Raw genomic sequence first — 16,683 nt, 5'->3', positions numbered from 1 at the left:
TCAAACTAAAATATTTCATGAAGAAATCAACTTAAAAACTGAGTGCACATATTCGACAGGTTGGTTAACCAAATTTAAAAATCGCCATGTATAAGGCAATTAAAAGTTTCAGGTGAAAAGGCTTCAGCTGATACTGATTCATTAAACTCATTACTAGTGAACAATTATCTCCAGAACAAATTTATAACACTGATGAAACTGGTCTTTTCTGGCAATATGTACTGCAAAATACCTTGGCAACCTCTACAGAAAAGGCTCCAACTGGTGTCAAAGATTCCAAAGAAAGACTAACAATTTTAGCATGTGCAAATGCTGCAGGAATGCACAACAACAAACTTTTCGTAATCCGAAAACATGCACGACCTCGAACATTTATAGGAGTAACGATTTTCCCCGTTATATATTGCACAAATAAAAGAGCATGGATGACACAAGCATTGATGAATGATTGGTTTGAAAATCATTTTATACCCGAGGCTTGGCGACATTTAAATTCGGTTGGTTTACCTGATGAATGAAAACTAGTCCTGATTGTTGACAACTGTTCGGCACATACTTCACTTAAAGTTTTAGACAAAGATAATGTATCCGTATTATTCTTCCCTCCAAATTGTACATCTATCATTCAGCCTATGGATATGGGAATACTGCATGTGCTGAAATGCAAATATAAGGTAGCATTTTTAAAATCTATGTTAAATTTCTTGAACAATGGCAAGACTATTTAAGACGTTTTGAAATTTTTTAGCATAAAATCTGCTGTATGGAGCATCGCAAGATCGTGGCAGGATGTGTTTCCAGATACGTTAAAAAATGCCTGGCATAATTTATGGCCAGCTACCATATTTCATGGTAAGGACGATGAAGATGATAGCCGCAAATTTGAAGGTCTTCAGAAATCGCCAACAAAAGGTGAAATTTTCCAGTTATTAGATTTTGTAAAGAAATGTGGAGAAGCAGTAATAAATGAAGAGGATATAACAGAAGTTTTTCATTGTGACGACAATGCCCCAATCATCAATCAATTAATGGACGGCGAAATCTGTAGTACACTTCTAGATCCAGAAAATACCACTTCCAATAGTGAAGAAAGTGACAGAGAGGTTGTTGAAAACGAAAAAATTTCGATCGACAAGTTAGTCGGTATTCTCGACACAGCAATTACAGGACATGAACAGTGGAACTTTGTAACTGAACAAGAAATTATGTCTGTTTATAGAATTAAAGATAAAGTATTAGCACAAAAAACAAAGCAACTTAAACAATTTACATTGAAAGAAATGTTTGATAAAGTAAACAAATAAATATTAAGCCCTTTTTTTTGGGTAAATTTTGATACTCTTTAGATCAAAATTGCTCTTTATTTCATAAATTAGGGTTTCATATTTTTAACCGTATAATTTCTTAATGCCATCTCACCAGATTTAAATTGATGGTCTATAATCCGGAAAAAACCCTAATCCGGAATCGCCGAAGTCTCGACGAGTCCAGATTACGGACTTTGTACTGTATTAATACAAAGAGTATGGTAACCTTTTACGTTGGCATTATTATGCTTGGCAATGATTACAGATTGAAGTTAAATACGCTAAGAAATACTGATGAGAAAAAATTTAACAGAAATTTCCTTCCATATGCCAAAAATAGAATTTGTTAATGATACTCATAGGCCAAAAGATTACATTTAGTGCTATTTGAATTAAGAATAAGTGATTCATTTTTCACATAAACACAGATCCCGTGGTAGAGCTTGTATGGCCATACTGGGCGGCAGAATTCAGGGAAGACAAGATTTTTGGAATTTAGTGAAGCACCAAGCAAGAAAATTAAAGGATAAATATTTTTATATATTAAAATATTTTTAGAATTTAGGGAAAGCACTGAGATCCAAAATTTAGGGGCCACAAAAATTTGGGAGGTGCTTGGTAGCAGAATTTAGAATCCCCAGAGACTGCATCAGGCGGTAAAATAGCTAGTATCGGCCCTCAATAAGCCTTATGTGTATGTGGGAATTTTTTTGAGCATGCTGATTACTCAAGTTTCGATTTGTGTATTTTTTAAATTTTACAGTAAGTACAATTATATTTAAGTTATACTTAGTATAAAATAGTTCATATTGAGTAGTAATTTAACATTTTTAATGTCAGATTAAAAAAATTTTGAATAAATTATTTTTGTGAAATGTATTGTCGCAATCATATTTACCATGTTAATATATACCAGGTATAATAGTGGGTTAATATGTCCCATCAGTGATCAAATTACCACATGCTGATATATATTATGTTTGCATATGTATGAAAATATTTGTTTTATATGAACTAGTGCATGTGACAGAGTTTACATTTTGTAATATTCACAATATATTACTGTTAACTTTAGCTTTGTTTTCTCAGAAAGGATAATATTTTAGATGATTGGGACAAATAGTCCCAGTTGGCAACACAATTGGAACATACTGTCCAAGGAGATTTCCAGGAAATGGGAAAAGTTAAAAACTTCAAACTCAAATTACACTTCTTTTAGTATGTAAACATTAAATTAAACTACTTTTCATAGTTAAATTTTAATCATGCTAATGTCGGGTTGAAAGTGTTAAGCATGTGCAAGATTAAGATGTAAGTACAACAAGTAACTAAACTAATACAATCAGGCTTGATTGTCTCAGCACACGATAGAAGCAAGACAAAATTTAGCAGAGCAACTTGTCTTCTGTCATCAATCTCATGACACATAGCAATTAACATATAGCGGACACTATTTTAAGCTAGGCAAAAATTATACTTTACTGATTCCAAAGAATTTCAGCCAATATAGCAGATTGTGCTTTTCCTTAACTTTCTGATTTGATCCAGCTTAATTACTTTTTGCATGCTGTTTTTATTACAAAAATTTGATGAAAATTAAAGTTTCAACTTTCAATCATGTCAAAAAGAGTTTCTAATTCTGGAGCTGCAAAAGCATCTACAAAGCAAAAGCATGTTTCAATATCCATTAAACAAAAAATGAACATGGATAAAGGTATATCTGTCTCAAAATTATATGAGGAGTATGACATTGGAAGGTCAACTGCATAAGACACAAGAAAACAGAAAAAGGAATTTTTGAATTTTTAGTAATTCTAACATCACATTCGCAATGGATAACAGAAAAATTATTTGTTAGGCTAGAAGTGAAGATCATTACAAAGTGATAATTGAATGGATCAGACAGCATTGCAGCAAAGGCGTGCCATTGATGGGTCACATGCTAATGGCACAAGCTAAAATATTTCACTAAGAGATGGACTTAAAAACTGAGTACACTTATTCGATAGGTTGATTAAACAAATTTAAAAATCTCCTTGGTATAAGGCAGTTAAGAATTTCAGGTAAAGAAGCTTCAGCTGATATTGAAGCTTCCAAACTATTTGCACGTGAATTTATTGAACTCATTAATAGTTAAAAGTTATCTCCAGAACAAATTTACAGTGCTAATGAAACTGGTCTTTTCTGGAAATATGTACCACAAAATACCTTGGCAACCTCTATAGAAAAAATTCCTACTCGTTTCTCTCATGATTCCGAAGTGAGACTAACAATTTTAAAATGCACAAATGCGGCAGGAATGCACAAGTGTAAATGTTTCATAACTAACAACAAATACATGACCTCGAGCATTTTTAAAGGAGTAAAGTGTTTCCCGCTATTTATCGTGCAAATAAAAGAATACAGATGACAAAAGCGTCAATGAATAATTGGTTTGAAAATCATTTCATACTTGAGGATCGGCAGAATTCAGTTGGTTTACCTGATCATGCAAAAATTTTCTTATTTGTAGACAGCTGTTTAGACATTCTCGATTTTTTGCATTCCCGGAATTCCTGAAATTTTCCCAATTGTAGACAGTTGTACTTCACTTAAAGTTTATAGTGAAAGATAATGTAATTGTATTAGTCTTTCCTCCAAATTGTACATCAGTCATTCAAGCCTATGGATATAAGAATAGTGCATGCGCTGAAATGCGAATATAAAGTAGAATTTTTAAAATCCATTTTAAATTTCCTGAATAATGGCAAAACTATTCAAGAATTTTTGAAACATTTTAGTGTGAAATCTGCTTTGCAGAGCATCGCAAGATTGTGGGAAGATGTGCCTCCAGATACTTCAAAAAATGCTTGGCAAAATTTATGGCCAGCTAGCATGTTTCATGGTGAGGTTGATGAATATGATAGTCACAAAAGTGAAGGCTTTTGGATATCATAAACCAAAGGTAAAATTTTCCAATTAATGGATTTTATAAAGAAATGTGGAGAAGCGGTAATAAATGAAGATGATATAACAGAAGGTATTCATTGTGATGACAATGCCCCAATTAACAGACGGCAAAATCTGCAGTATGTTTCTAGATCCAGAAAATACTGCTACCAATAGTGAAGAAAGTGACAGAGAAGTTACTGAAATGAAAAAACTTCAATTAACAAGTTAGTTGGAATTCCAGACACAGAAAATTGCAGGACTTGAACAATGGAACTTTGTAACTAAATAAGAAATTATGTCTGTCTGCAGAATTTAAAAAAAAAATATTAGCACAAGAATCGAAGCAACTTAAACAACTTGGATTGAAAGAAATGTTTAATAAAGTAAACAAATAAATATTAAGCTTTATAAATGCTTCATTACTTCATACATTATGATTTCATATTTTTAATTTTATAATTTCTACATGCCATCTTACAAGCTTTAAACTCATGACCTAATATCCAGAAAAATCCCAAATCCAGAATTGAAGTCTCGATGAGTCTGTATTTCTTAGTGTATTATCTAGAATGGTCTTTTTCTGATCAGATCAAATCTACAGCATTTTAAATCCATAAAAAATGTGGTATTTTCTGATTACCAATACCTCATGAAAAGCATATAACTCAAAAGCAAAAACATTTGTTTTGCTATCTTTATTGCTCATAGGTACAATTCTATTTATAAATAATAATAAGCAGAAAAATTTTATTAAAAACAAGAAATTTTATATAAGAAAATGAAACTCTATATGTAATAGATTTTTACAGTCATTTAAATATAAAGCATATAAATCGACATGTATTTAAACATGTATGTTGTTCACCCATGCATGGGTTGGCTATTGTCAGAAGTATACCTCAAAATAGCACAAATCATGGCAATTTCAATGTATGTTAAAACTGGAGATTTAGATAAACAGAAAGTATAAAAAAAAAATTCTTTACCTTTTGAAAATATCCCCCCCCCAAAAAAAAGGTCTACAGTAAGTATCATCACATGTTCGTTTGGACAATCATTTATAAAATGAAAGACTTCTGACATTAATAATAATAATAATAAATTAAACATTAAAAAAACTTTAAACCGACACATATCAAAATACAAATATACAAGTGTTTTAATAAAATACTTACACTGAATTATATATGCAGCAAGTAAAGCAGCATCGCTCTGAGAACAATATAAACGACCATGAAGAAGATCACGTCTTAGCTGCAGAAATATTTGATACCTGGAATAAAAATATTATTAAAATATTTATGAGCAGTTTCATTGTCAAAATATAATAGACAAATGACATCCTGTATGTACTCAACCAAAATAACTGAATAAGCTATAATTTCAAGAGGTGATATATACTTGACTTATATCAAGCATAAAGCACAAAATTATCTGAACTGATAGCTTTGGGCTAATAAACAGCAGCTTGCATTCACATTTCAAAACTTGATTATATCAACTAAACCCTGGAATACATAAAATACAGGAAAATTCTTATGAATTAAATTCAAAAGATGATAAAATTGATTATAATTGATGAATTAATATCACCCAAATAACTTAAAATTATGAAGCTGAATAAACCTGGAAACACTCTATTGATCAATTAGTGATATGTAATAAAATTTAGCAAGCATCAATAAATAAGATTAAGGCCATATTTCTGTTATGATTGTTTTGAAATCTATAGATAGAGCTGCAATATTGCTTACTGAGAAATTATTCAAATGAATAATTTATAAAAATTAAATTTTACTGCTTAAATACAACTTATAATATTTTTAGTCATGCTCTGACAGATATTGCCCATCTAAACGTCACTGAAATTTTAAATACTGGGTTGCTGCAAATGACAGCAGCAGGCCATTAAATGACATACGGATTCTACAGATTATATAAGAAAGCAAGTGCTGAGGTTTATGCAAACTTTATCATATGATAATACCACTTATGGGTGAAGCAACTATAATATTTATTTTGTTTTCAAAGAGCATTAAGCACTGAATATTACTGATATCAAATGCTGAATCTGAAATGAAATATATGCTAAATATCTACAAAATTTAAATGGGAAACTTTGCAAAGGCTTCAGTAAAAAACACTGATAAATTATTGAGAGATGTATTTGCCACACATTCAGAAAATTTATTGGAAGCTACAGAATAAAATTCATGGCCATTAGCTCTCTTCCACTGCTTTGAATAAATTAAAGGATTTGATCAAATTAATTTCATGATGAACTGTGTATGAGATTGCCCAGATACTAATTGTACACTTACCTTTCAATTGATTCTTGGTACTTCGCAATAGCTGAAAAAGTAAGGAGGCATGGCAGTGGGTGCTTCACAAACATACTGTTATTCTTTCTTAAGAAGAAATAAAGAAAAAGGTTCCAGCAATTAATTGTAACTGTGGATGAGAAGTGGATGTTTCTAGACAGTTACATAGATTTGTTGTTGTGGTTAGAAGTAAAAGATGCTCCAGGAAGGACTCCAAAGGCAGAAAGAAGATGCATGTACTATGTAATGGTTTGCAGCTAGTTTATTCACTGTACATTTCTTTGATGACGTGAAATGATAAATGCAGCTCAGTAATGTACAAATATGTACCGAAAGTATGACATATTATGCTTTTAGAGAGACAACACATGTGAACTGATGCTTCACTCTATCACTTCAGAATCTCTATCATTTCAGAATGATGCACAACTATGTACATCTGTACAGCAAATCAAAAATTTAGGATATAAAATTCTGCCTCATTCTCTGTTACACTTCTAACATTTCTCCAACAAATTACAATTTTTCCCCCTCAGTCATTTATTCCCCTAGTCCAAGAAATACTTTGCCAACGATGCATCAGTTATACATACACTGAATTGCCACTGAATTAGGGATACCAACCTAGTAACGAGTTGGGCCTGCTCTGGTCTTGATAACGGCTGCCACACGACGAGGCATAGATTCAAAAAGTCTCTGGAAACGTTCCATGGGAATGGCTTGCCAAATATTGGCTAAACCTGTACATAATTCAGTAAAGTTTGTTGGTGCTAAGGCCTTGTTCCCAAACATCTCAAAGATGCTCGATAGGATTTAAGTCTGGGGTTCTAGGTGGCCAATTTATGACAGAAAAGTCAGAGGAAGCTGATCCAACCAGCAAGTAGCCAACCGGGACTTGTGAGAGGTACAGTTGTCTTGCTGGAAAATTCCATTACCATGCGGATAACAGAGCAGCATGAACGGATGGATGTGACTACCAAGCAACTCTACGTACCGAATTCCATTGACAGTTGTTGGTACAAGCACTAACAATCCCAAACAGTACCACGAAAAAACACCCCAGACCATGATTGAGCCACCATGCCCTTGTACAGTTCCAACCTGATATGCAGGATACATGGCTTCCTGAGCCTGACGCCATATTCTCAGCCTCCCGTCGGCATTAAGTAGAAGGAATCAAGACTCGTTTTGAGTCAATGCTACTTGTTTCCAGTCCTCTAAACTCTAGTGCTCTCTTGCCTAAGCAAGATATGCAGCCTGACGGCGAGCATTGAGCAATGGTACTCTCGTAGGCCGACATCTCCCGAAACCCATACGGTGAAGTGAACATCCATTTACTGACTGTACAACTGGCATCATCATTCAACTGGGGGGTAATTTGAGCTAATGCTTGGCTTTGCTGGCTACGTACAATAAATATGACTAAGCCATCTCTCATCAAGCACAACCAAGGCTAATTGTCCTTTGCAGTTTGCCTGATCACTAGTTTTCTGTCCACCATCTATGTATTCTTGGTATACTCTTGACACTGTCGACCTTGAAAATCCTAGCTGTCTGATGATTCCAGAAATCGAATGGCCCATGCGTTACGCACCTACGATTTGTCCGCAATTGAAGGTGTCTAAATCAGGCAGTTTACCCATACTGGGAATTACAACAACTAATTCAAAACAACAACACTATCAGCTATATATGCGGCATAAATGCATAAATGATGTGCAGAGCTACACAATTTGCATAGCCCTTGTTATCCCTAATTCAGTGGCACTTCAGTGTATATATACATTACAATCAGTGGAGGACATCAACACTTCCAGGGACACTTACTTACAAATATAGCATAAAAGACTTTGCTACATATTGGCAACAATGCACTGATGCTAGAGATTACTTAGATTACAGCAGTATTCTTCTTTATCATAATCTTTAAAATTAGCCACTGTATTTGCAAAAGCTCAATAAATAATTATTCTTAACCCTAATTTTGTTCTCATAGCTTTAAAATTTGCATTATATGTATTTTTTTTTTTTTTAATTATCGAGAAATGCAAGTTGAACGTTCTATTCCTGCATAAAAAATTCTGGTAAAAGTTTACAATTGGGTGTCTCTTGTTTTTTGACAATTCTTTTTTGATGCCAAGATCGGTGCCAGGAAGGCACAATTTCATGATGGCCGCTACATGAAACCAAAATAAGAAGTCAAAGAATAGCACAAACTCTGCTTTCATGTACACATCGATCTGTTTTCACTTGAAAAAAAATCATAGAATTGCACAAACTAGGCATTGTGCACTGCCTTAACCCTTTCAGGACAGGCGTTCCATATACGCATTCCCTAAGAACATCTCTTACAGCCAGATGTCCCATCCATGCATCACTAGAGATTGCATTCAGAGGATGGGTGATACATATATGCATTTTAACCTGGAATGTTTTTCTGAAGGCCACTAGATGGCATCCTATGTCCATTACTTTTGAAATGAACACAGTTTTAGGTTCCTGACCTTGAGTTCGATATATTCTGCATGACTTTGGTATTTTACTCATCAATTGTTCTGAGGGCTGGGAGGAAGCGTAAACAGAGGTGGCCTCTTTAAATCACCACATGTTTTTAATATAAACATTTTCGTGTTTGATTTGTATCCAATTACTTTTTTTATTATATTTCTTTTTCCGCTTCTGTGTATGGTTTACTATGTAGAGTTCTATAACATTTTGCATTGCCTTCAGCTATATTTCCGTTTCTTCTCTTTTCCCCCTCCAGTCTAATATGATGGGAAAGCGCTATTTATCAGAGGAAGAATACACTTATATGGTTAATGAACCATTTACTAACACAGATGAGAGTAATGATTCATTTTCTAAAGAGTTAGAAAGTGATACTTTTTCTAAGAGTTAGAAAGTGATACTTCTTCGAAATTTACCACACTCAGTCTTCATTGTAAATTTTGTTACTTCTTACTGTAAATAGTTATTATTGAGTTGTTTTATTAATTTTAAACTCTACTGATGGATTTTATCAATTAAAACTTTGCAATAATTTGAATAGCGCTTCCAAAAATTATTTTACAAGATAAGCAATTTTTTTAAGTATATTTTAATGTAAAATAAAGAAAAAAACGTTATTAGGTGCTAATTTTAACATATACAGTCAAAAGTCATTAATCCGAACTCGTCAGGAGTTCGGAGATTCCGGATTATCGATTTTTCCGGATTATAGATCATCAGTTTAAATCTGGTAAGATGGCATGCAGAAATTACAAAATTAAAAATATGAAACCGTAATTTATAAAATAAAGAGCAATTATGATCTAAAAGGTATCAAAATTTACAAAAAGAAAAAGCTTAATATTTATTTGTTTACTTTATTAAACATTTCTTTCAATGTAAGTTATTTAAGTTGCTTCGTTTCATGTGATAATACTTTCTCTTTAATTCTATTAAACAGACATAATTTCTTGTTTAGTTACAAAGTTCCGCCATTCAAGTCCTATAATTGCTGAGTCGAGAATACCGACTAATTTGCCAATCGAAATTTTTTCGTTTTCAATAACCTCTGTGTCACTTTCTTCACTATCGAAAGTGAATTATAATGACGAGGAACTTGATTTAAATCATATCAAAGATTGAGTACATCGAGATGAAATACTACATTTAATAAGGAATTATAAGCCAAATAAAATAAAAACATCTGCCCTGAAGATAAGGATAGTGCTGACAGATCAACTTCCAATTCATTGCACGCCGCGGCGTTTCCCCTCGCTGCAAAGCAGTGTGAAATTGATAAACAGATTTCGGATTTCGAAACATACTTTCGCTTTGTATATCCTTTACATATTAGTAAATATATATTGGAAATTCTATTTGACATAATCGAAAGTTCAAGCTTACTTTTATTAAATTGCTCTAACAGTCTGCAAAAAATAATAAGTCGGATCCAATTCGAAGATTAAGGAACAACGCAATCTGCAACATTAACTGAATTAGATAATTTTAGCTCAGCTTATACCGTCTGTTATACATTAAACGTGCATGCGTAAATATATTATGGACATGCGCACATGCATATTCGCAGCCGTAAAGTTCTTACGCGCACGCGTAAACGGCTATGCGCATGCGTCAACGTGACGCATGCGCAGAAAGGTTGTAGCTTTGAGATCCGGATTATAGATCATTCCGGATTATGGGTGTCCGAATTAATGACTTTTGACTGTATAAGAACTCAAGTAATAATCTAAAATGATACCAAAAATTACGATCCTAAAAGTGAAACTTTTGTTTTCCGAATTTTTTTTATAAAATTATGGTTATGGGTTATTCAATTATGGCAAAAGCACACGAGGGCTATCTGCCTAAAGGGACGGGATGCCTTCATGGACGAATTTCTAAGTTTATAAAATTAGGCTTAGCGATGCCAAATCTCTGTCCTGTACGGTGACTGCCTTCGATTGCCTTCCATCCCGCGCGAGCATCTTAAATAAAGTTGGCGCCGTCGTGAAAGGGTTAAATTTGTCCATGTACACATCAATCTATTTTCATTTAAATAAAACCAATAAGCTAAAACAAAGTTAAAAACTAGTATGGTAACCAAAAGTGAGGTTTTATTGCCAAAATTAAAAAAAAATTGTTGCTAATCGAAGGGGCACCCAATTCTACATCAGAGGCAAAAATTCTTAGGCTCCCTCATTTTTGCTAGAAGAACTTTCTAAATAAAAAGTTATGAGGACTTCATTTTTCAAAAACTGTCAGTACAGAAGAAGAATATAAATTAACAGAATAAACTAAATCACATTTTATCATGAAAATTACCTCCGTTTGAAAATAACTGACATCCATTAGATACATTGAATATGAGAACTAACAAACCTGGTGATTTCTTCTCTTAACCTATATGGATCTTGAGGGTAAAACTTCACTCTAAAGCAGAAAAACAATTGGATTCATGCCTAAAAAATAAAAACAAACAAAAAATATGCAATCAGGTTTGCATACCATCTATTATGCATCACATTCTAAGAACAAAATATTAACCACATTACTCATTTACTGAAATATCTGAATTGAATAATTTGTCAAGTAAAATCACAAGAAGATTAACTATTTAATAACAAGAATATGAAAGAAAGAAAACTTTTTAAATACACCAAATATTTTTTTTTTTTTTTTTACCTTTTACTTGCTTTAAAATGGATTTAGTAGGATCCAACCAGTGCTAAAATTATTAAAAAGGAATAAAGTTGAAATGTATTTTAAAGATAAATTTTACTTAGAACTTTAAAAAATATTAGTTTCCTAATTTAAAGAAAAAATAGCATTTAATCAAGAAAATGTATACATTCCATACTTACTCTTTGCTTATGTGAATCCACATATCGTAATCCAAAGTAATCTTTCTCTATCAGATTTAGGGCTTTACATGTATAATCCAACAGGTACTGTCCCTTATAGTCACTTCTGGGAGACAAAATGTAAATACTGAAATACATACATTGAAATGAAAAAGAAACTGTAAAAATTAAGAAATTAATTAGAAACCTTAAAACTGGACTTCAGCTGAATGAAAAAATAAATGGCTAAGACAGGAAATACCATAATCAGAAGTATGATATATATCAGGCCTCTCCAATCCAAATGTGGGTCGCCCTGGAAATGAGTTTTACTCCAGCAGGCTGCAATGGATATAAATATAAATTGACAAGCCAAAAACATGATCATCCCCAGACTTTTCAATGAACACGCCTAGATGACGTAGAGGGCACATAATTAAATAGCAATAGTATTTCACTGCTGCTGGAGAAGGAAAGGAAATATTTTAGCACTTACTTTTGCGAGTGATGGCAAAGGTTGCTATCTAAGCAAATTTGGTACAGTCCTTGTCACCTATGCCTATTGCGGGCCTGGAACTGGAACACGGATACGTGAAAGACAGCTGCATGGTTAGATGAATCATGATTTCTCATTCGTCACATCAATGATCTTGCCAGGGTATGCCATCTTCGAAGTGAATAGTTGCTTCCCCTCTTCTGTGTAGCAGATCATACACAGGCTGAGGTGACAGTATTATGCTTTTGGGAATGTTCTTATGGGCAGCAATGGGATCCTTAGTTGTGGTAGAACAGACCATGAAAGCTGCAGATTATCTGAACATAACTGCACTTCAGTTGCACCCTTACATGGTATGTGTCTTCCTAACTGGAAATGGAATCTTCCAACAGGACAATGCCCCATGTAACAAGGCTCAAATTGCATTGGAGTGGTTCGAAGAGCATAAAGATGAATTCCAATTAATATCTTGGCCACCTAACTCAAAAGATCTTAACCTGATACAGCACATTTGGGATGCCATGGAGGGATAGCTCAGAGCTCAAACATCACCTTGTTCAAATATCTTAACTTTGCATGAGTGCTGCTTAGGCACTTGGTACAACCTGTCTCCAGTCATCTACCAGGAACTTGTGGCATTTATGCTAAGGCAAGTTGCAGCTATTTTGCAGGCTAAAGGTTGCACAAAGTGTTTTTGAGTAGATGATTATAATGCTTTGACTCTTCAGTATAAATATAAATACTATATATTTATTATGTCCGAAATCCAAAATCGTCGGGACTTCGATGATTCTGGATTTGGGATTTTTCCGGATATTAGATCATCAGTTTAAATCTATTAAGATGGTATTTAGAAATTATGAAGTGGACAGCTCATTTGTTAAAGCTCCCAGTGCTACAGAATTATTAACACATCTGCAGCTCATAAATCCACTTACTTGTTTAACTTGTATGTATTACATTTTTTAAATAATGGATATGACTATTTTTATTTTATCTTATTAAAATTTACAGGACATAAAATATTCAAAAGAACATTTTAAATTGCATGCATAATTTATATATACCTACAAAACTATTTAAAAAAAACAATCTAAAATACTTATTAATACCATTTTGATACAAAAAACTTGATCCCCTTAACAACTTGAATACAAAGTTCTAAAAGAATTAAAAATATCCAAGTAATTTTCCCCTTCCTGAAGGCATTCAGAAAGCGAGCATCCCTAAATTTAAAATGGTTTTTTCCTGCATAGTGGTTATTTTTATTGAGTTTCTTGCGGATGTTGGGTACATGGTATCCGTCTGATTAGGCAATAACAGTGAAGAGCTTCAACAAAACGAGAATATCTAATGATGGTTCTGAAGAAGCACATGGGAAAGACATTGAATGCTGATCAAGATGATGACTATGACTTGCAAGCTATAGCTGATGGACACAGATCACAGTTCCAACAGAATTAAATGATTTGAGAGCTGGGAAGTAACAGTGACCATTAAAAACAGGTAAGATTCAGGAAACAAAGAAGCAGAAATGAACATCTTATTAGATGATGTTGTAATGTTAATATTATCAAGCATTTTACAGAAATCTAGATTCCTTTTAAAGAAATAATATTGTGATAATGTAATACTAGTAATCTATGAATATTTTTCATTTGTTAGAGTAACTGCATCTTTTCGAAATAAAATGATTTGTAAAATTTTCCCATTTCAATTTCTTTTATGATAAAATTAGTAAAACAAGAAGGAAAAATACGAGAGTACATATGGTGGGATTTACCATCTCCAAAATACGTTTGTTATTCTATGATGTATTTCTAAACATAGATTAAACAAAACATAATGTGGTTTTGAAAACATTTTTAATTAATGATGCATGCATATTAGATACTACAGATTTATACTGCTCGAATCATCAATGCTTTTGTTATTGAAGAGAGCAAAATTAACTAAAGATTCTGTGTATTACTATACTACAGCAAAAGTTTTTATGACAACTCATAACACATTAACAAGTTGATTTAAATTATTTGACAAGTTTTATTTATTTGTGCAATTCTACTGAGTCGTGTTTAATTTTAAATAATGTGAGCTTTTATTTAAAAATATGGCCTGAATATTTGCCGAAAGCTTACGACTTTTAGTTATTTAGTTTTAATAATTACTTATTTATTTTAGCGTTGTTGTCATCAATTTATAAAACTGAGCTTTTTTTCATTTCCCTTTAATCTGTAACAGGATATGCATTAATTTTGTAACAGAGTATATATCTGAATATTACAAAATTCAGTTTCATTACTTTTTTTGACAATTTAGAGAATAAAACTTCATGATGAAATATCTATATTGCCTGTCATAAATGCTTCCTCCAGCTTTTGTTAAATTTTGAAATTTTGGTGGTTGAAATACTTACTGCATATTTCCATTTCTTTTCGACAGAAAGCAATGATTAATTCTCAAAAGGTACAATCAGTAAAATTTAGAATATGTTTAAGAGTTATTAATATATATATATATATATATTATAATGCAATTGTGATTAACTCTTTGTAGTTATTATAATGAAATTAAATCTTTGAAAAGTCAGAAAACATTTGTTGAATACAAATTCAAAAATTAAGATGTTTATCTCCTAAATATTATTTTAATAACTTGATAAATTTTAACTGTTTTCATAAAATACAAATAATTATGCAGATTTGCTTTGAAAATAATGTTTCGTGTAATAAATTACATTAGGGCAATTAAAATGTAAGACCTCTCTCCCATCTAAACTCTGCATATATCACCTGGATAAACTTAAATTAGGACGGTCAAAACTGCATTTCAATAATAATATAGAAAAAGAAAACAATTCTAAGAAAACTGAACGAAAAAATAATAAAATGGAATTAGTCTGTTACAACTTTGCTGCAAATGCTTACAGTAAAGCGATCAAAATTAAAGTTTCCATTGGCGAATAATGCGCAGTTTTTTACAATGAATAAAAAATAATTATTATAAAAAAGAAAGAACGTTTTTATAACATTTTCCCTTATTATTACCTGAAAATCGCATTGCAAAACTTCTGTATCATCCAACAGTCTTATAGTACATTTGTAATCAATGTTTATCTCTTTCTTGCTTCCAAATTTAAACATTTTAATTTAAGCCAAAATTTGAGAATATAAACAAGCAAACTGGGCCAATGATTAAGAATACGATCATGAACTTCGTCTATGTGATTCGGTTAAAAGGACAGTATTCTACACGGTATTTACAACTGTCAAATTAAAACACTCAACATGGCAGGTTACAATTGACATTAATAAGTTGAGTTGTTTTACTTTTGCTTCCCACTATTTAGCATTTGTTAAAAATTTAAGTGAACGTCTCCGAATTGAATCTACGAATTGAATTTTTATAAATTATTAGTAAGAGATATTATAAAAAAAATAACATTCTTATTATTTGAATTTAAACAGAAGACTAAAGCAACAGTAAAAATTTTGAAATATAGTTGCTATAGTTTGTTTTCTTAACTGATGGATACGATTAGCGTCTGTATCATCATGTCTTGTTTTGATTCGCATGTGTGGTATTTTGTCTCCGAACTTCCTGAATTTTACCTGCATTTTAAATGATTCATGAACTGTATTGTAAGATTTTTTTATGTGTGTTTGTTCATTTATGGAGATTTAAATATTAAAAATTGTTGTTTCATGCAAAGCAAAATCTTAGTAGATGTCTTATTGGCTTGAAGTTTTCATGTCTATGCCTCTCATTAAAAAATGTTTTATTAAAAGAAAAGTAAAAAAAAAAAAAAAAAAAAAAAAAAACAGGAAATAAACTATTTGAAATGTGTCAGTTATCTTTTCTTAATTAGCAACTTGTCTTTTTCAGTGTCTTCCAAATTAATTTTTAAAATGGGGTGATGGCTTAAATTTAGTTATCTGAGATGGTCATTGGAACTGGGGGTGCCACTGATATCTGTAATAAAGGTAATTGCTATGTTTTATGTATTTCAAGAATGTTAGCTGAAAAGTTTTTATGTAAAAAAAAAAAAATACTTGGAAATTTTGTCTGTTATCGCATATTCTGTATTAATTTGTTGAAATCGTAAATGTAATTTTAATTATTAAGATTAACATTTTAAGCTTTAAAGCTGGTGAAGTTATGTCGTTATTTTTTCTACTTCTATAAACAAATCTATAAACCTTTTTTATTTTATGAAAATTTATATTCAAAAAAGAGAGAATGACGTGCAGGCAAGATTGATTTAAAATTGTTTGACTGGTTTTATTTATTTACTTGTGTAA

The 16,683-nt window shown here is 32.0% G+C and overlaps 2 protein-coding genes across 2 annotated transcripts in view; one reads left to right on the top strand and one right to left on the bottom strand.

Moving 5' to 3' along the window:
* The window catches only part of Frmd5 (FERM domain containing), a 59,594-nt gene extending 43,892 nt beyond the window's left edge, over positions 1–15,702 (bottom strand). The window contains 6 exon segments of the mRNA XM_035367078.2: positions 5,414–5,511; positions 11,426–11,487; positions 11,489–11,505; positions 11,729–11,771; positions 11,908–12,012; positions 15,430–15,702. Coding sequence (XP_035222969.1) covers positions 5,414–5,511; positions 11,426–11,487; positions 11,489–11,505; positions 11,729–11,771; positions 11,908–12,012; positions 15,430–15,525 — 421 coding nt within the window. The 5' untranslated portion in view covers positions 15,526–15,702.
* A 193-nt stretch (positions 15,703–15,895) lies between these two features.
* metro (membrane palmitoylated protein 7-like protein metro) overlaps positions 15,896–16,683 on the top strand; it is a 64,316-nt gene continuing 63,528 nt past the window's right edge. The window contains exons 1-2 of the mRNA XM_035367080.2: positions 15,896–16,023; positions 16,268–16,365. Of these exons, the coding sequence (XP_035222971.2) occupies positions 16,323–16,365 (43 nt within the window). The 5' untranslated portion in view covers positions 15,896–16,023; positions 16,268–16,322. The remainder of the gene's footprint in view (positions 16,024–16,267; positions 16,366–16,683) is intronic.

This window comes from Stegodyphus dumicola, chromosome 9, assembly GCF_044657685.1.
Source record: "Stegodyphus dumicola isolate Sdum_Otavi_A_Nest chromosome 9, ASM4465768v1".
NCBI classification, from domain to species: Eukaryota; Metazoa; Arthropoda; class Arachnida; order Araneae; family Eresidae; genus Stegodyphus; species Stegodyphus dumicola.
This window is presented reverse-complemented; position numbering and strand designations above follow the sequence as displayed.